General features: G+C 47.4%; 1 protein-coding gene across 1 annotated transcript in view; it reads right to left on the bottom strand.

The window, feature by feature from the left end:
* The window catches only part of LOC146831362 (uncharacterized), a 1121174-nt gene that overhangs the window by 411636 nt on the left and 690583 nt on the right, over window positions 1-18955 (bottom strand). Inside the window, exon 6 of the mRNA XM_085604146.1 lies at window positions 15203-15376. Within this exon, the coding sequence (XP_085460272.1) occupies window positions 15203-15376 (174 nt within the window). The remainder of the gene's footprint in view (window positions 1-15202; window positions 15377-18955) is intronic.

Here is an 18955-nt window from a genome sequence, read left to right as displayed (position 1 = left end):
GCTCAGCCCCTCTCCCTATTCACTGGAAGGGCTAGGGTCATTAGACGCACCACAGGGGCCGGCGCCAGCATTGTGTGGGGGAAGCCCTGTCCTATTCAGGACCCAGGTACACTCCTCCCCAGCCATCAACATGCTAACTCCCCATTCACCACTGGGTGACTCCTCCTGACTCTGGGGAATTCCCTAGTCCGTCACCTGACCTCACCAGCCAATCGCCAGACAAGCCACACATTTCAGACTGCACACTGAAGTGCCCACTTCTAGAAGTGGCACTTCCACACTAGGTACATGCACGCCGCACACATCAACGCGCAGCATTCAATCACACGAGTCCGCACATACCAAACACGGGCCTGCACACCCCACGCATCAGGAACTGCCAGGACACATACATTCCCCCATGCATTCCTATGGGAGGGCAGGCCAACCTCACAACCCGCACGCACTTTACCCTGGGACACAGCGGTAAAGTGCGCAGAAACCCAAAAATCACTAAACCAAGTCATCAATGAAAAGCAAAAAGTTTCGGGGTGAACCTGCCAGAAGGGCCGGGTCCAACACAACCCCCTTCCAGCCAAAACGCAGGGTAGACCAATCACCACCGTGAAGGTCTTCCCTGCTTTGGGCGACAAAACACGGACGCAGGCCCGCAACGGCAGGGACACTCTCCGGTTTTACGCCACTCTGAACCCATGGAATTCCTTCTAAAAGAACTCGGCGGACCAACTGGGCTACCCCACTGGTACTCCTCAGCTGTCCGCGGCCAGGACCAGGCCCTAGGCCATCCAGGCGCCACTGATCCTTGCCTAACCACAGAGTGGGGGGTAGTAACCCCTGGCACATAGCAGCCATTTTCCACTCTACCCCTCATCAGGGCGGTTCTAAACATCCACTTATCTTCCAGCCCAGGGTCTGTACCCTCAAGCTGACCACAAGTCACGGGCGAGGCTCTCCTCCCCCTACCTCTTCTTCTAGGGTTCCGTCCTCTCCTCCTCTGAGAGGCACCCTCAGATATCAACTTTCCCACCAGCTCAGGACCTCTCCCTGAGAACTGGTCTACCAACCTAGGGTTTAACCCCTCAGGTTGCACCGGGGTCAGAGGTGGGCTCTCCCACCCTCTGCACCCCCTTCCAGAGTCCTGCTCCCTACCAACTGGGGCGGTACCTCTGGAAGAAGCACTGGTCAGGACACTGGTTACAGTCGTCCTGCCCTTCAGGTCAGGCTGACCCTGAACCTGGCCTCCCAACCTCTGGTCTAGAACCTTCGGCTGCATACTTGCCTGGCACTCCAGGACTTCTGGGGAGTCACACAGTATCCCCCCAAGAGTAACATATGCCTCATATGTTGCCTGACAGTCTGCCTGGCGCAGATCTCCCGTCCCCTGTCCACCTGACAGTGCGCGAAGATCCCCCAGGACAGACGTGTAGTCGCCATGGTCACCTCTAGGAGACTCAGCCCTACCGGCTGGTCCCTGACCCACTGGCTCCTCCACCGGGGAACACAGCCCCATGCCACTCCTCTCACTGGACTTCTGTACCCTCCCTACTGGAGCGGTACTGCCTGACACCAGAACCACTGGAGCTCTACTTACAGAGACTCCAGGTTCTCCATACTCTGGGCGATCCTCCTCAAGTGGCCTAACAGGACAGCCTAGGCCCCCAACCTGGTGTTCCCTGAAGAAACCATCCAGGTTCTGAGACTGGGTTTCGGGCCTCTGGGGACTCAAAGTCACCCGCTCACTCCTACTCCACTGAGATAGGCCGTGAGCCCCTACACCCCTCTCACTACTCTGGGACCTAGCTGGGCTACTCTGAACCTCTACCCCCATCCAAGACGGGAAGATCCCTGAGCCACTGCTGTTGGAAGCACTCTCCCATACCTCATCAGAACCTTGGGCCCTTTCCCAACGGTCCGCTTCTCTTGCAAGGTCCCCTGGACTAGCAAACCCATACTCCAACAGGTGTTGGCGCAACTCGGGACAACAACTCCTGAGCACCTGCTCCTTGAGAACCAGATTAAACAGATTCCTAGAATCACGTTTCTTGTTAACCCACTCCCATTCGCACAGTGCATCATCACATTCATCCACAAAATCCCCCCAATACTGGTGAGGCAGCTTCCTACTGCCCCTGAACTTCAACCTATACTCCTCTTCTTGGGAAACAGGTACCAGACTGGGGGAACTGGGAATGGAACTCTCTGCACTGGCCTCTCTATCGCTGCCACCACTGGACTCTACCCACACTGGTGAATCCAGAAAATTAAAACTGCGCGCAGGGGATAGTCTACCCTCCAGAGCTACTTTGCCTCTGGTGGAGGCCCTCTCAGCCTCCTCTATCCTCTCCTGCGCCAAGACCCTCTCAGTCTCAAACTTCTTCTCCTCCACCCCCAGCTGCGCCATCGCCCTGGCATGCTCTAACCTGAGCTTCTCCATGGCCAGCTGATGCTCCCTCTCTTCCCTCCTATCTATCCACTCCTCTGGGGACAGGGAAAGGGATGGGGTGCTGCTCCTGACACTGGACCCAGCAAGGGACTCCCTATCTATGGGGTCTTCACTGTCTACTGGCGTCCCTGTCAGGTAACCTTCCTCCTCTTCTGAATCTTCAGGGCTCCCCACAGACCCACCACCCTCTTGGCGTGCGGCCCGGGCCCTATCTTCCTCGCTGCGCTCTCGCTCCCACTCATCCTTTTGCCATAGGATCAGGTTGTCCCTCAGTTTGGACTGGGTATCTGACTCACCCACCTCCATGTCTCTCTCTTCACAGAACCTTACCAACTCCAACCTACTGTATCTAAACAGACCACAGAAATTAAAAGCAGGCTCCATTTTGGCGGACGTTCTCGAGAAGAGTTTAACACAAGGAACCTGAGTGTCTGAGCTAACACAGGAGTACATGATTCACAAAGGACACCTTTAGGAGAGGAAATAATGGAACTCAAAAACAATAATCCCTAAAATGTGGTTATCTAATGCAGAGTTTTGTGGTGTAGCCAGTCGCTGCTGCGGTACAGCGCAAACGCAAGTCCAAATCCCACCGCTGATCACCAATGTTAGAACTGGGATTTCTGGTTGGCTAAGGCGTGCGCCAAAGCCAGGCAGAAACCACCACTCTAGTCAGGGCAAGGAAGTTACACGCCAAAGATAACCCCTACTCACCCCCTTGGTAGCTTGGCACGAGCAGTCAGGCTTATCTCTGAGGCAAGGTGTAAAGCGTTTGCGCGCGCACCCAGCAACAACACCCAAGGCCCACCACAAAGGAAACTCCACACAAGGTATTCTATAAAAATAACCTTTGTATTATACACAACACATTAGATAAAAACACACACTTTACAATGTGCCAACAGGCACGGGCAGAATTTACAAGGGATTATGTAAAAGACAGGGCCACCTGGACCACTGTCAGGAATTAGCACTTTTTAGATATTTAGCACACAAAATATATAAAATCACTGTAGCACAAAAATAATCTGTATAGCACACAACCAGTACTTACTGGTATCAGGGAAGTACCACCTACGTAACCCTAACTACTTTAGGAGACTGTCACGCAGGGAACTAGAACCTCACTAGCACCACCTGTACTAGGAGAAAGCAACAACCACCTACGTATCACAATACCTGTAGGGGTAATAGAACGTTACACATGATGCCTAAAACATTCAGAGGTGTAGAGCAATGGCACATGACGCATCAAAACACATTCAGAGGTGCACGGAAGGAACACACATGATGCATAAAACATTCAGAGGTGTAAAAGCAATGGCACATGATGCATCAACACACATTCAGAGGTGCAAGGAAGGAACACACATGATGCATAAAACATTCAGAGGTGTAAAAGCAATGGCACATGATGCATAAAAATACATTCAGCGGTGTAAAGCAAGGAGACTCACATAGGCCACCACCTGTGGCAGTTCCCAGGCCAACTGGCCTCGTTGGGGCTAGGACACCCTGTGTCCAGTCAAGCTGCGCCAGCTGCGCAGACTAAAGCAAAAATACCCCCAACCTAAACGTTGCAGCTGCCCACTAAGTGCTGGGCAGCTGGAAAACGAACTTCAGGCACTCTGCGTGCCTCTGGAGCCCTCTCTGGGCTCTGTTCATTCACATATGTCCCCTAGAGCCCTCGTGGCTCGGAACTACAATGCCCCGTCGTTGGAGCGTCAGCGCTCTAGGTACTCAGGCCCCCTAGAGCCCTCGTGGCCCTGCACAACGTTGGAGCCTCACTGGGCTCAAACAACAATGCCCCGGGAGCCTTCACGGCTCTGAAACAACAGGCCCGAGGTCGGAGCGTTCACTGCGCTCTTCGTTGGAGTCCCTCTCAGGGACTCGAGTCACCACAATGCCTCCGTTCGTTGGAGTCCCACACGGGGGACTCTTTACACACAATGCCCCCCTAGAGCCTCACGGGGCTCGAGAAATGCTGTGGCAACCTTTGGAGCCTCACGGGGCTCGATCACTGCCCCCGCACCCCCAGCACATGCGCGGAGTCCCCCAGCCCTTCTAAACACTCACCGGGCTGCTCGGGGACTCCCGCGTCGTCTTCCCTCTCTCCGTTCTCGGGGGGGGGGGGCGTGAAGGACTCCAAGGCTTCCTCGCGGAGGGGCAGGCACCGACAATGTGCCTCGCGCCCCCTCCGCACAAGTTCTGGCCACCCTCCTCCTCACGGTCCAGCGCGGGGTGGGCTCCCGCCTGGATCTTAACTTCTCCGACCGGGCTGCAACCGCGGTGCTTGGCAGGAGGCGGGGTAGGCTCCCGCCCTCCTTCTCTGAGTTCCGGTTGTCCCGGAGGCCCGCCCTCAGCCGCCTGACTTCCGACTGAAGCCTGGCCGCGGCGGTGACGTTCCCAGCGGCAACGAGGGGTAGGCTCCCTCGAAATAAACGCAAATAAGCGGGGTGGGCACCCGCAAGCTGAATCAAAGCGCTTCACAGCGCTATAAGGTGAGCCAGCGCTCGCAGCGCTGCAAGGCTCAGAAAAGCGCTCCCAGCGCTATAAAGATAGCAAGCCCAGGGAAAACAGCGTGCACAGCGCTCCCAAGTCCAGGAAGCGCTCCCAGGTGCTATAAGCAAGGTCCAGCACCCAAAAAGGTCCTTCAGAGAGCAGGGGGCAAAGGCTGGGCCCAGAGCCAGCTCACAGGGCCCTCCAGCAGGGAGGCAGTCCCCAGTGGCGGTCTCTCCTGGCGCCCAGCAGCAGCAGGCCCCCCCTCAAGTGGATCCTGGAAGAGAACAACATGTAAGGGGACACAGCCCCTTTTTATACAGTAAATTCTTTGTCTAAAGGTGCAGGGAAGGGGCGAACCAGTTCCAACAGGTTCCTCAGCACTTTGTTTTGCTCAGCCCCTCTCCCTATTCACTGGCAGGGCTAGGGTCATTAGACGCACCACAGGGGCCGGCGCCAGCATTGTGTGGGGGAAGCCCTGTCCTATTCAGGACCCAGGTACACTCCTCCCCAGCCATCAACATGCTAACTCCCCATTCACCACTGGGTGACTCCTCCTGACTCTGGGGAATTCCCTAGTCCGTCACCTGACCTCACCAGCCAATCGCCAGACAAGCCACACATTTCAGACTGCACACTGAAGTGCCCACTTCTAGAAGTGGCACTTCCACACTAGGTACATGCACGCCGCACACATCAACGCGCAGCATTCAATCACACGAGTCCGCACATACCAAACACGGGCCTGCACACCCCACGCATCAGGAACTGCCAGGACACATACATTCCCCCATGCATTCCTGTGGGAGGGCAGGCCAACCTCACAACCCGCACGCACTTTACCCTGGGACACAGCGGTAAAGTGCGCAGAAACCCAAAAATCACTAAACCAAGTCATCAATGAAAAGCAAAAAGTTTCGGGGTGAACCTGCCAGAAGGGCCGGGTCCAACAGAGTGGAAATGTCTGTTGTGCATGTGTTTGTTAATGGTGCAGGTGACTGTGGGTCTGGTGTATGTTGTGAACATTTGGGTGTGTCCTGCTTTGTTGGTGTGTGATGTATAGACTATGTGTGGGCATTTTTGTATTTCGGTCAAGCCTAAGACAGAGCATGCGCTGTCTGCAAGACCTCTTGAATCCTATTCTATGAGTGGAGGCACACCCAGCGATTCTGATTGGCTGTTGGCTGTGTCAATCAGAAATGCAGCTTTGTTATTGCTGCATTTCAGCAACAGACCCTCCTTTGTCCTGGCCTGGCGATTTAACTTAGAGAACATTTTGTTTGGCCATCACATTATACAGCCTGTGATGGCCCCTCCTCCCTTTTCAGACGATGGAGCAAAGCAAGGAATTTGAATGTTGTGCGAGCGCTGCATACCGCTTCTTCTCCAGGGACACACAAAACAGAGATTGTGTTTATTACTGTGGGCCGTTTGTGTGTTTATAATAAAACATCCATTTTTGTTTCCTATTTGTGTTTTTGTGCATTTATTATTATTGTATTACGGCCCAAATACAAAGACGGGCCCTTTTTATAAGATACATAGAACAGTAAGTATTTATTACTTGTACCCTTTGCGTGTTCAATTGTTTTTTGCCCTTGTTTTTTGTGCATTCATTATTATATAATCGCTGGAATACAAAGGCGTTTCTTTTTAGGTTATACAAGTATGTAAGGGGGGCCCGGGGGTGATTAAGTGATTTGACCACATTGACAGGATGTTGAGCGACGCTGAGCCTCGAACACTGATCCCCAGGTCTGCAGTCAGGACCTCTGATGCAGCTGCTCATGGGAAGAAGGGGCGTGGTAGAGCCGGGGTTACTCTGTGAGCTTCGTTCAAATTCCAGGCACGCAATTCCCCCCATTTTTAAGGCAGCACGACTCCAAAGTGTAAACCCTGCTGTGACCTGCAGACATCTGAACATCCAGGAGGATAAAGTCTACGGCTCTGTAAGCCTTGGTTTATGAGGCCTGGCTCTGTTTATTTATTAGAAACTCTTAGATAGTTTGGGCTGATAATATGGAGGGAGAGCTGAATACTAAATAGAGAACGTTCCGGCTCGCAGCTGCAGGTTTTCTTTAAAATGTACACCTACGAGAAAAGAAATAATTAATGCTCGTTTTTCATCGGCTGACTTTAGGGTGTGTTGTCCACTTTTTAAAGCTTTAGGCGTTATATGTGTTGTAGGCAAAACAGCAATGAGATAACAGGGTTTATTTTGTGTGCAATTGGTTTTCTTCAAAGACATGCTGGTGGGATAAACAAGGGAGACCAGTGAAAGCTGTTTTGGCCCCAATAATAAATACATCCGAAAGCACTGCTTTTCCGGTGCTAACATTACCGGTCGCTATTTTTACAACATTTTAAGCATGTTTGCAGACTATGGGAGTGTAAACGGAGCAAACAGTGTTTCATCTGGTTATTATAACTATTCTCCCTAGTAAAACCCTGCTTGTTTTCTTTTCTTCCTACAGTCCTGAACCCTTGCACTCTGTCAGGCTTCACACATATACAAGTTAGCAAAATATCAGAAAACAGGCCACTAGCTTTTAACATTTTAGAGCTTGTACTCGAAACCCATCGAGTACCCATTCTAAATACGTCACGGAAAAAGTGATCCCAGAACCTTTTAATTAATGAGCTTCTCTTGTGCAGCCTGTCAATTAGGAGTATGCTGGTGCCTGCACACTGTGAATGTGCAATCAGTGGCCATCCGTTAGGAGCCTCGATTAACTCAAGGGTGAAATACGAAAGGAGCTTCACTAGGGTCGGAGTGTGGAGACTTTGCTTGAGGATATTCAAGGACAGGGCCTCGTCAGCTGGCGTCCTATCTCCACAAAGACAGTAGTAATGCAAACACGATTTCCTGTTGTATATCCCAAACCATACATGCATATATTTGATGCAATGTGAGAAAGATGAAACTTCTGCCTGCCTCTTCTAAGCGCACGCCGGAGGAGGGACTACAAGTGACATCTTCTTATTGGAATACCTCACTTACTCATGTTGCCGCAAATAAATATTGAGGTAAAAATGTATATTGACAGCCTTATTTTTTTTGTTGCTCTCTTCCGTTGATTGGGCCACACAGCCTGCTACAGTTTGGTATGTCTTTGAACCCTCTCAATGACCAAGCAAGTCAACGCCGTCTCCTCCTCCTGCTTCAACACCCTCCGCAAGATCTACAGATGGATCCCAACAGATACAAGAAAGGCAGTCACCCAGCCCCTCGTTAGCAGCAGACTCGACTATGGAAACGCCCTCTACACGGGAGCCCCGACCAAGCTCATCAAACGACTACAACGCATCCAAAACGCCTCGGCGCGACTGATCCTCGACGTACCATGACACGGCCACATCACCCCCCACTTGAGAAACCTGCACTGGCTCCTCGTCAACAAGAGGATATCCTTCAAGCTCCTCATCCACGCACACAAAGCACTCCACAAGACAGGCCCAGCCTACCTCAACAGACTGCTCTACTTCTACATCCCCAACCGCCAGCTACGCTCCGCCGACCTCTCACTCGCCACTGTCCCACGCATCCGAAGATCAACCACCGGCGGGAGATCCTTCTCCCACCTCGCCGCCAAGACATGGAACACCCTCCCACTGAGCCTACGACAGACCCAAGACCTGCTGACCATACTCAAGGCCTGGCTGTTCGATCAGTAGCGACCCCCCCCCAGCGCCTTGAGACCCTCGCGGGTATGTAGTGCGCTTTACAAATGATTGATTGATTGATTGATTGATTGATTGATTGATTGATTGAATGAACCCGCTTTTGCTCAGTGAATCTGGCCACAGGGTGACCACAGTAAAATAGAAATAACTGGCAATGAATGAGTGTGGAGATGGCCTGACCACCTGTCTTGAAAGGGAAATACGTCTCCAATAGAGCCAGCCAGTCATATAATAAAGTCATCATTCATTCTGATTAACATCTTTTTTTGTAGTTTTTTCTAGTGCAAACTCGACCCCAAGGTATCAGAGTGGTTTACATGAGCACCAGTTGCATTACAGATGGACACATTCATATTTAAGTCGATCATGGGCAGCGCATGCGCTGCTCTGGGAGGCATGCTGTGTTCAGGTAAGGACTTGAAGCTCTGCCACTCTGCCCATATTTTTTATTTGCTTCTGTCATTCACCACTGTAAACTGTGGCTTTTCATTGGTCAATAGGCTTAGTAGTCCCTCCTTAGTACCGTTTTTTCTCATTTTGTAACCTCCAATGGCGACCCCCCGTTACGTGTGTTGTTACTCGGTAGGCTTTAATTACAGCCTCTGAGCACTATTTTTTCAAATACCTTTGTCCTGCTTGCTGTTTCAGGCAAGACACACTCTCTCCCCATGCTTTTTTAATTTTATTTTTATAGCACGGGCGCCAAACGCATTTGCAATGCAATAGGTTTTGCATTTGTGAGGGTTTAAGCTATTAGCATTGTAAATGACAATGCCATTCATTTAGCTGTTTTAAAAACAACACATAAATTAAATGCATTGTAATTTACAATGCCAATATCGTAAATGCGAGACCTAGTGCATTGCAAATGCTTGTTTAGGTGTGTGTTGGGGAGGGGCTGGGTGTGGTCATGGTGAATGTGGCTGTGGTGGTAGCTGCAGTGTATTTGGGTATGATGGTGGTAAAAGTGTCTGAGGTGGTGGGTGCAGTGTATGTGGGTGGGGTGGTGGAAGTGTCTGTGGTGGTTGGTGCGCTGCATGTGGTTGTGTTGCGTTGGTATATGTGTCAGTGGTGTGGGTACACTGTATGTAGGTGTGCCGGAGGGGGTGGGTGTGTCTGTCTGTGGTGGTGGGGAAGAGTCTGGGGTTGTGCGGGGGGTTGGGGGGGTGCCTGTGTTTGGATGCATGGCTCTTTTTGTGTTTGTGTGTGGGTGTGCTGCTTGTGTCTGTCTGAGTGGGTGCGTGCAAAGGTGTTAGTGGACTTGGGACAGGCCTGACAGCGACGGAGTAGTATTCACCAGTATTGGAGTCCATCAAGTAGGCAGTTGTTTTCGACGACTACAGCAGTTAACACTCTGTTGATGCAGACGGCGAGGTAGTCTGCATGGATCTAAATGCGGCAAACGAAAGACCGTCAATTTCGTCCAAATCCGGCCCTTTGTTTCCTAAACCAAGAAGATAACATAAGTAGGAAGAATAATATAATGGAAATGGAATCGGGCTGAAATAAAAACAATGCTTTTCCAGAAAGCTTAAGCTTTCAGAAGGCCATAGTTTAATCGGAAAGCGTACAAATCCATGCCAAACAAAAAAGATGGTGACTTTCATGAAACGAAAAATGTGTGTGGATACTTGTACTATGAGAAACTGGTGCATCCTAATAGTTAGCATATAGAATAAGCATTTGCAAAGCCAAAAGGTCTGACCTTTTTTTAACTACAGACAGTAAATACACATTTCTTGCACTCCCACAGATATGCTAAAATTGTCTTTTTTCTTACACACAGACACAAACAAACAATGTTATGTGCAAGTGATGATGATGATATGGTGGTTGTGATAGCAATGGTCACAACAGTGATTCTGATGCTGGTGGTGATAGTGGTGGTGGCAGCAGTGGTGATGGCGGTAGTACTAGTGATTATGGTGGCTGCAGCAGTGGTGGTGATAGAGTTGATAATGGCAAAAATTATGATGCGAGTGGCAATGATATGAAGGTGATAGTGGTGGACTTACTAGTAGTGTTGGTGATAGTGATTGTTCAAAGGTAGTAGTGGTGTTTTAGTATTGGTTATGGTGGGAGAGGTGATGATGATAATGGTGACAGAGATGGTGGTGACAGTGGTGATGATGGGGATAACGGTGGCTAGGTATTGGTAATGGTGGTGGTAATAATAATAGTGAGGGTGGTGGGGTTGATGGTGGTAGTTGTAATGATGGTGTCATTGGTAATGTTGGTGGGTTTATGGTGCTAATGTTGGTTTTAAAGTTGGGAATGATGGTGATAATGGTATCTGTGGTGGTAATCATGGTGGCAGTGGGTATTATGGAGGTGGAGATGGTGATAGTATTTTTATACTTGTAATGATAGTGGATTTGGTGGTAACAGTGAAGCTAATGGTTGTGATGGTGCTACTGGCGATGGTAGTGGTTCTGATAAAGGTGGTGATGGTAATGGTGGCGGTAATGGAGGTGATAATAGTTCTGGTAATTGTGGTGACTGTAATGGCTGTGATAATTGCAGTGGTTGCAGTAGTAACGCTATCATGAGTATCTTTGAGTTGGCAAACATACATTTATTAATCAGCAACAAGATCCCCCAAGGGCACTCCATACACGTTACAAATATTATTTTTCTGTTATGTTATGTTATGTTATGTTATGTTAGGTATGTTATGTTATGTTATGTTATGTTGGTAGTGATCATGGTGATCATGGTGATAGTGGGGGTGATAGTGGTGATGGTGAAAGTAATAATGGTGGAGTTGGTAATGTCTTTGGTAAAAATGACTGAAGTGTTGGTGGTGGTAATATGATGGTGATAAACAGGGTGGTATAGTAATATTTGTCGGTAAGGGTGGCAAGATCTATATAGATCAGATTATAAAAAGAGCAAAAACCTTAATTGATTGAAATTTCCCTCAGCAGTGGCAACTATAGCAAAATTGAAAATTCTAGAGAGATTTTCTGCAAGCTCCTTAGGGACGGTTCAGTCTGGTGTGTGTTTAAATTTCACCTGCATATTTACTAGTCATCTCTGCTCGTTGATGGCTACTCACCATGAGTGACACAACCTCTGATTCACATATATTCATTTTACTTACTGGAAATTAGGTGTTCACAGCAGCGGCCAAAGAAAATTAGCTCTACTTGTTAAAAAGTTATTCAACCCTTATGCAAATTGAATCGTTTTATTTGTTGAGCTCTTTTTAAAGCGTCATTTTAAAGTGATTTTACAATGTATTTTGGATCAGATTGCAACAAAGGCCTTTTCTATGCTAGATTCTACGGGTGATGCAAGTAAGGTTTCTTTCTAACTTCACTTTTCCTTCTGCTGTGTGTGACTGTGAGAATAATCACAGTCAGTGCACACATTTGTGGTCTGGTGTGTCGAACACTCCATCCTCTGCCATCGTTTGATGAAGCTCTCTTTGTAGAGCATTTTATTTTGTGAACTGTTCAATAATGTGTCACGGAAGGAAAGCTCTGTATACGTTTCACAGAGCAATAAACACATTGCCCGATCTGTGTTAAACAAAATGTTTACACAAGTGTGACGAGGGACGTTTTAAGATCCAAAACAGGCCAAGGAATTGGGGGCTCAGTGGTGCTTTGCACCTGTTTCACAAGTCAGACAGCAACTAGGTGAACAGCACCGGTCTGGTGTAACACACTTGGAATTTCAGGAAAATTCTGCCTGACACTGGAAACTGGCTATTATATTTGCAACATCTGATCAAACTAAAGGGGGCTTTAATGCAGATAGAAGCAGGTCCGGTTTGCACTGAAGTTCCACAATACCTGCCAGGCTGACACCTGCAGATGCTGCAAGTCATTAGGAGGGTGGGCTTATTTGACTCCTGGAGCGCCATGAGTTTTCAATTCCTGCACTGCTGGGAAGGTGCTGGACCAGAGAATGGGCATTGCAACTGAGGCACAAAGCAGCGGGTCGGGGGCGGGGGGAGCAGAAGATGGACCTGTATGGCTCTAGGCTCTCACAATAGTGAAAAAACTAACAAACAAAAAACGAACAAAAAAGTTTTTAACAAAAAGAAAGGAGATTTTGGCTTTCAACTCCAGCACTGAAGTGAGCTATTTTTAAGTGGATGTGCACAATATATCTATCTCACTCAAAGACAAGGGAGCCTATGGCTGACGTGGGCGGTAGCCAAATGTGAATGGCAATTTAACAGATCAATATATGAACACCACTGCCAAAGGCGCCTCTGTCTACATATATTGTTTATGATATTTTGGGGGGAAAACAGTCGTTTTGCGAGACACTTAAAGCAGAGTCAAAGTCCAAACCTAAAAAGAATCAGTACGCAAATCCGAATGCGTGGGCACATACTTAAACTCAAAATCTAACGGGGATATGTACAATGAAGTGGCGGAGTGTGTTGTTAGCCTCCCGGGCTTAATGACATGCTCCGCCACTTCGGAAACACAAGGCTGCGCCATATTTACAAGAATGTGGTGCAGCCTTGCGTTTCCCCCTGCGATGGTGCTAAGAGTGCAAGTGTGTCTGTGTGCAGGGGAGGATTGGTTATGTGTAGGAAGGTGTCCCTTCCTGCACATAAACACTCCTAAAATACCATTTTGTAACTTTCATGTGTGCTGTTTCATGCAGCACACATGAAAATTACAAAATTGCATTTTTTTAAAGGGTTTGTTTATGTACAGGAAGGTGCACCTTCCTGTACATAAACAAACCATGGCATTTTGCTTTTCCCATGTGTGCTTCATAAGGCAACACACATGGAAAAAGCAAAAGCGAGGAGAAATAATGCATTTATCCTCGTTTCACCAACTTAGAACCAGGATTTTCGGGTCTTAATTTTGGTGCTGCCTCCTATCTATGCCACCCTTGTACATAGGGAGCAGCGTCAAAGACAATGGGTGTTGCGGTGGAACGCCCACCACAACACCCACTGCACGCCCCTTTCCCACTAAACATAGCGTGAAAAGGTGCCTTATGTACAAGGGAAGGCCCCTATCTCCACGAGAACGTCACAAAAAGTGACATTCCTGTGGCGATAGGGGCTGGTACATATGCCCCTAAGTTTAACGAAATATCTGGTGTAATAACAAAAATAATTGTTTCTTAGAGCAAGCACATTGTGAAGTGCATTGTAATTCCACGCAAGAAAGATACAGTTACACTGCGCAAATGTCTGTGCACAGCATTTAATCCCATGACTGTAATATACCAAGATGACTCAAAAACAATAAAGAGATAAAACATAACACCCAGAGCAGACAATAGACAGTTATAAAGGATACACATAGCGAAAGATCTGTTGTACATGTATGTACAGGCATTCGCAGGGTCTGGCTGGGAAAGAAAAGGGACACGACCACCAAAATAAAAGTGGTCCCAATTATTGAATTAGATACCTATAAATAAGTAGCCCATGTTTGCAAATTAAGGCAGTTTTGAACTTATAAAGACACGCTCTATAAGTGTTTCGCAAGGTATGGAAGAATAGATGGATTTGTGCTTACTGCAATGTTGGTTTTAACATCGGGAAAATCATAGTAGAAACCGAGCCATGAGACCATAAAATAGGCCCTCTAACTCCAAAAACCGGCTCATACCAGCCCACGAGCAGTGCCTGGTTGCCCTATAGGCCGACGGGCAGTGCCTGATTGCCCTACAGGGCAGTCCGACCCTGGGCAATCGAAATACCAAAGCATACAGTTTGCTCACCCCAGCTCTCAAAGACCACACACAAAACACAATCAAACATATGTACAGTCTAACTCAAGGGCAAAATGCAGATTTTTCAGATGTATAATACAGGCTGGCGACGAGGAAAGGGCATTCATTCTTCGTGAAAGTTTCGCTTAGAATAAGGATTTTTTTTAGTACATATCCCAAGAAACACGCACAAAGACGAAAATAAATTTCCCTTGCGACAGCCGAGAGATTCTACCATGTATCAGCAAGATTTTTCTTTCCACATTCGAAAATGTCTACGCAAGTTTATAATAAGTGAAACACCCACTCAAACGCTTTCATGCGTGCAGTGCTGGTCCAAATGCTTCTCAGGTTTTGGAAACGGAATATGTACCCGTTCTAAACTATTGGTTGTTAGTCGTCTCTGTTTTGTTTCATTATTCCTTTATCACTTTAAACACCTTTATGTCTGAAGTCCTTTACGGTGTTGTAATTACACATATTTGTGATTCTGAATGTACAAATAACGATGCGCAAACATATCTGTGCACTCGTTTATTGAACTTTGAAATACACACATGCGCACACACACATATAATACATTTAAAATGTACGGTGATCTAAGAAGACCGTTCAAATTGTCCTTGCTTTAATTGTTCCGTTTTTTTAACGATAGAACGTTTTCGTTAAGGAAACAACATTGTTATCTTGAGCGGCTTCTCCATTTCATTTTATATTTTGCCATATTCTAAGGCAAGATCGGAAAAAAACTGGTTAAAAGTTTTGAAGTGATAAGGGTAGCTTTAAACTAAGTCCACAGACTAATGCAACGCTTTACTAAGAGAAAAGCAAGATGTGGGGATCACAGTGTATATAACCATATTAAACAAAATGTACCTGTATGCGAATACACCAGCGTTTTCAGTGTTTTCACTCCCTCTGATATTCTATCCAAATATGCCTGCTCCAAAATGACCCCGTGCACTCTGACCGGAGGCCTCAGGTGAAGTTGCAGAGCGTTCATTGCCTCCTTAAAAGACTGCCCCACACAATCTACTGCTGGAAAGTCACCTGTGGACAACATGATATGTTAATAAATGGTACAACAGCAGCCACACTGTAAAATACTGTAAAGAGGCACAATTATAAGCATACCAAAAGCCTTCTCTAGGAAGATGATGACTTGGTCTGACTAGAATCTATCAACCAAGTGATTTTACCATAAATCTGTTTCAAAATGAATGTTAAAAAGAAAGAAGCATAGCTCGACAAGCAATAATCAGGAAAAAGTGTCAGTAACATGACTGGGCAATGCAAGAGGGTCAGTTTTCATGGAAATTTTGTTAATGGGTTTTGCAATATTTCTCGATATTCTGTTTAAATCACACTTGACCATTTTATAAAGATTCGGGCCCAGATTTAATATGATTCTGCATTGGTATTGCTTGACATTTGTTGTGCAGTCTCGACTTAAAATAATTTTTAGCATTCACAAAGTCGCTCAAAGTCACTTTGCCAGGTTTAGTAAATACAAATTAAAATACCCCAGCACATATAGCGCTGCCTTGCATTACTTTGCTTTGGGTATGCGTAACATGGGTGGCACATGATCAATTACTCCTTTAGCCCCCAGCAACTAAAAAACAATGCCACCTGGCATAATTTTCACCCTGTCACAGAACACGAAGTCTATAACATCATCTCTAAGCTTAAACCATCCTCTCACACCAAAGACCCCATGCCCTCTAAACTTGTCCAAGACTTTAAACATATCATCGCCCCTCTCTGGACCACCATTATAAACTCCTACCTGACCTCAGGGTGTGTTCCCGCCTCCCACCAGCTGGGTCAAATCACACCCATCCCCAAAAACCCCAACGCAGATCCCAACGACCCCAATAACCTCCGACCTCTCTCTAACCCCCCTCTTCTCTCCAAAGCCCTTGAAAAATGCGCCCTGCTTCAATTGGATAATCACATAAACACTTTTGACCTCTTTGACTCGCTGCAATCCGGCTTCAGAAAAGGATGCAGCACAGAATCTGCCATACTCAATATAGTGGACGATATTCATCACTCACTTGACAATGGCGAAGCTTGCCTACTCATTCTCCTCGACATTTCCGCTGCTTTCGATACTGTTAACCACACTGCATTACTTAACACTCTTTAAAACCCATTTTGGCCTCAATGGCCATGTCCTCAACAGGCTCACCTCCATTCGCTAACATAAAACCCAACAAAACAAAATCAAGAACTGCCTTTCTAACCCCGTTCCTATCACCCTCGGTGTCACACAGGGATCCATTCTCTGCCCCGCTCTCTTCAATCTATTCATGGAACCCCTCACCCTCATTCTCAAACAAGCTAGAATCAACTACCAACTCTATGCTGACAATACTCAACTTTACTATAAGATTAAATCCCACTCTGATGTGCTACACCTCAATGACACCCTAACAAAGATCCAATCTTGGTTCCACCAAAATCATCTCAAACTCAACTCTAAAAAAACGGAAATCATTCTCTTCCCCCCTTTAAAAACATCCCACTCCCCATACAAAACTGCATATCTGACCTTAATGCTCTCAACTGCTCTCTCACCACCTCTAATTCAGTTAAATCTCTAGGCATCACCATTGACAATAATCTTGCCCTTACCGTCCACATTAAAACCAAAGCCAAAGGAGCACTATTCACTCTGTGTCAACTCAAAAAAATCAAAACCCGCATCCTGATAGATGACTTCAAAACTGTTGTCCAATCGCTGGTCCTGTCGAGAATAGACTATGGTAACGCTATCCTCGCTGGAACTCCCAAAGTCCACCTTGCACCACTCAAATCTGTACTCAACCTAGCTGCTAGACTTATCTCTGACTATAAACATTTCGACCACATCTCCCCTGCACTTAAAACCCTCAAATGGCTTCCCATCGAAGGCAGATCCACCTATAAGATTGCATGTATCACACACAAAGCCCTTCACCAAAACACCCCACGTTACCTCTCAAACAAACTCCACAAAGCGGGCTGCTCTAGACCAACAAGGAGCACCAACACCCTCATTCTTATCCCCCTCTGCTAAAAAATAAATGCACACAAGCTCGCTCCCTCTCTGGAAACGCTCCATCCATTTGGAACTCCCTGCCTAAAGACCTACGCTGCAACCCCTCCTACATCAACTTAAAAAAAGACCTCAAATTGTTTCTCCTCAACAAATACTGGGGTCAATAATACACTCCTCTGACACTGTATCCTACTCTGTGACCCACCAGGCTCCCCCTTGCCATCCAACTCTCTCACCCCCTCACTCTCCCTCCTAACTCCCCTCCCTCATGCTTCTCCCTTCCCCTCCCCCTAGCAACCCCTTCTTGCCCCCACCTTTACCTATGCCATCTAACCTACCGCACGGCCTCCCTCTGATCTCCCATTCCCCCACTCCCCTAATCTCCCACTCTCCTTATTCCCACTATCCTTATCCCCCTACTTGATCTCATCCTGGTCAACCTCCACACACCCACCCGAACCTAATTACTCTCTACCCACGTGAGTTTATTATTTGACCTTTGTAAATTGCATTAATTTTTATCAGCCTTCCTTATATTGGCTCTTATTGCAATGCTTTTGACCAAATGTATCGATTATTGTACCTCCTCATACTCCTGTAAAGTGCTCTGATACCCCTGGGTCTAGCCAGCGCTGTATAAAACATTTTAATTAAATAAATAAACTTTGAATACCAAAGGATCAGCCAGGAACTCACCACCCTACTCAACACCTCTCTCACCACTGCAACATTTCTTGATGCCTGGAAACATACTGAAGTCAGACCACTACTCAAAGAACCCTCTGCTGACCCCAGCAAACTCAAAAACAACCGGCCAATCTCCATGCTCCCATTCCCAGCTACTTGACAGCTCCCAATCCGACTTCTGCTGCAATCACAGCACCAAACCCGCCTTGATCGCAGCCACCAATGACATCCAAACCCTCCTCAACCGAGGAGAAACAGCATCTTTGATTTTCCTTGACCCGTTGGCAACCTTCGACAATATATCCTGCCACACACTTATCGAAAGACTTCACCACATCGGCATCCAAGGGGATGTGCTCAGATGGATCACCTTCTTTCTCATTGAAAGAAACTAGCAGATCCACCTCCCACCTTTCACCTCTGATCCCAAGGAGATCACTTGCAGTATCCCCCAAGGCTCATCTCTCAACCCCATGCTCTTTAATCCATATATGACCCCGCAGTCCAACATCATCAGATCCCATGGTCTGAACATAATCTCCTACACAAATGACACCCAACTTAGCATCTCACTCACCAACGACCCCGTTACTACCAGAGACAACTTCCACAGATGCATCACAAACATCGCCGACTGGATGAAGAACAACTGTCTGCAGCTGAACACAGACAAGACTGAAGTACTGATCTTTGACAACAGCAGCAACACATAGAACGATTCCTGGTGGCCATCAGATCCAGGGTGCGCAACCACGCCATAAACCCCAGATCATCATTGACAACAAGCTCACCATGAAATCACAGAACAATGCCGTCTCATCCTCTAGCTTCTCCACTCTACGCATGCGATGTAAGATCTTCAAGTGGCTACCCCTACACACGAGACACACCGTGAC

Source organism: Triturus cristatus, chromosome 5_1 (genome assembly GCF_964204655.1).
Source record: "Triturus cristatus chromosome 5_1, aTriCri1.1, whole genome shotgun sequence".
NCBI lineage: Eukaryota > Metazoa > Chordata > Amphibia > Caudata > Salamandridae > Triturus > Triturus cristatus.
The sequence above is the reverse complement of the archived record's forward strand: the minus strand, read 5'-3'. Positions and strand labels throughout refer to the sequence as shown.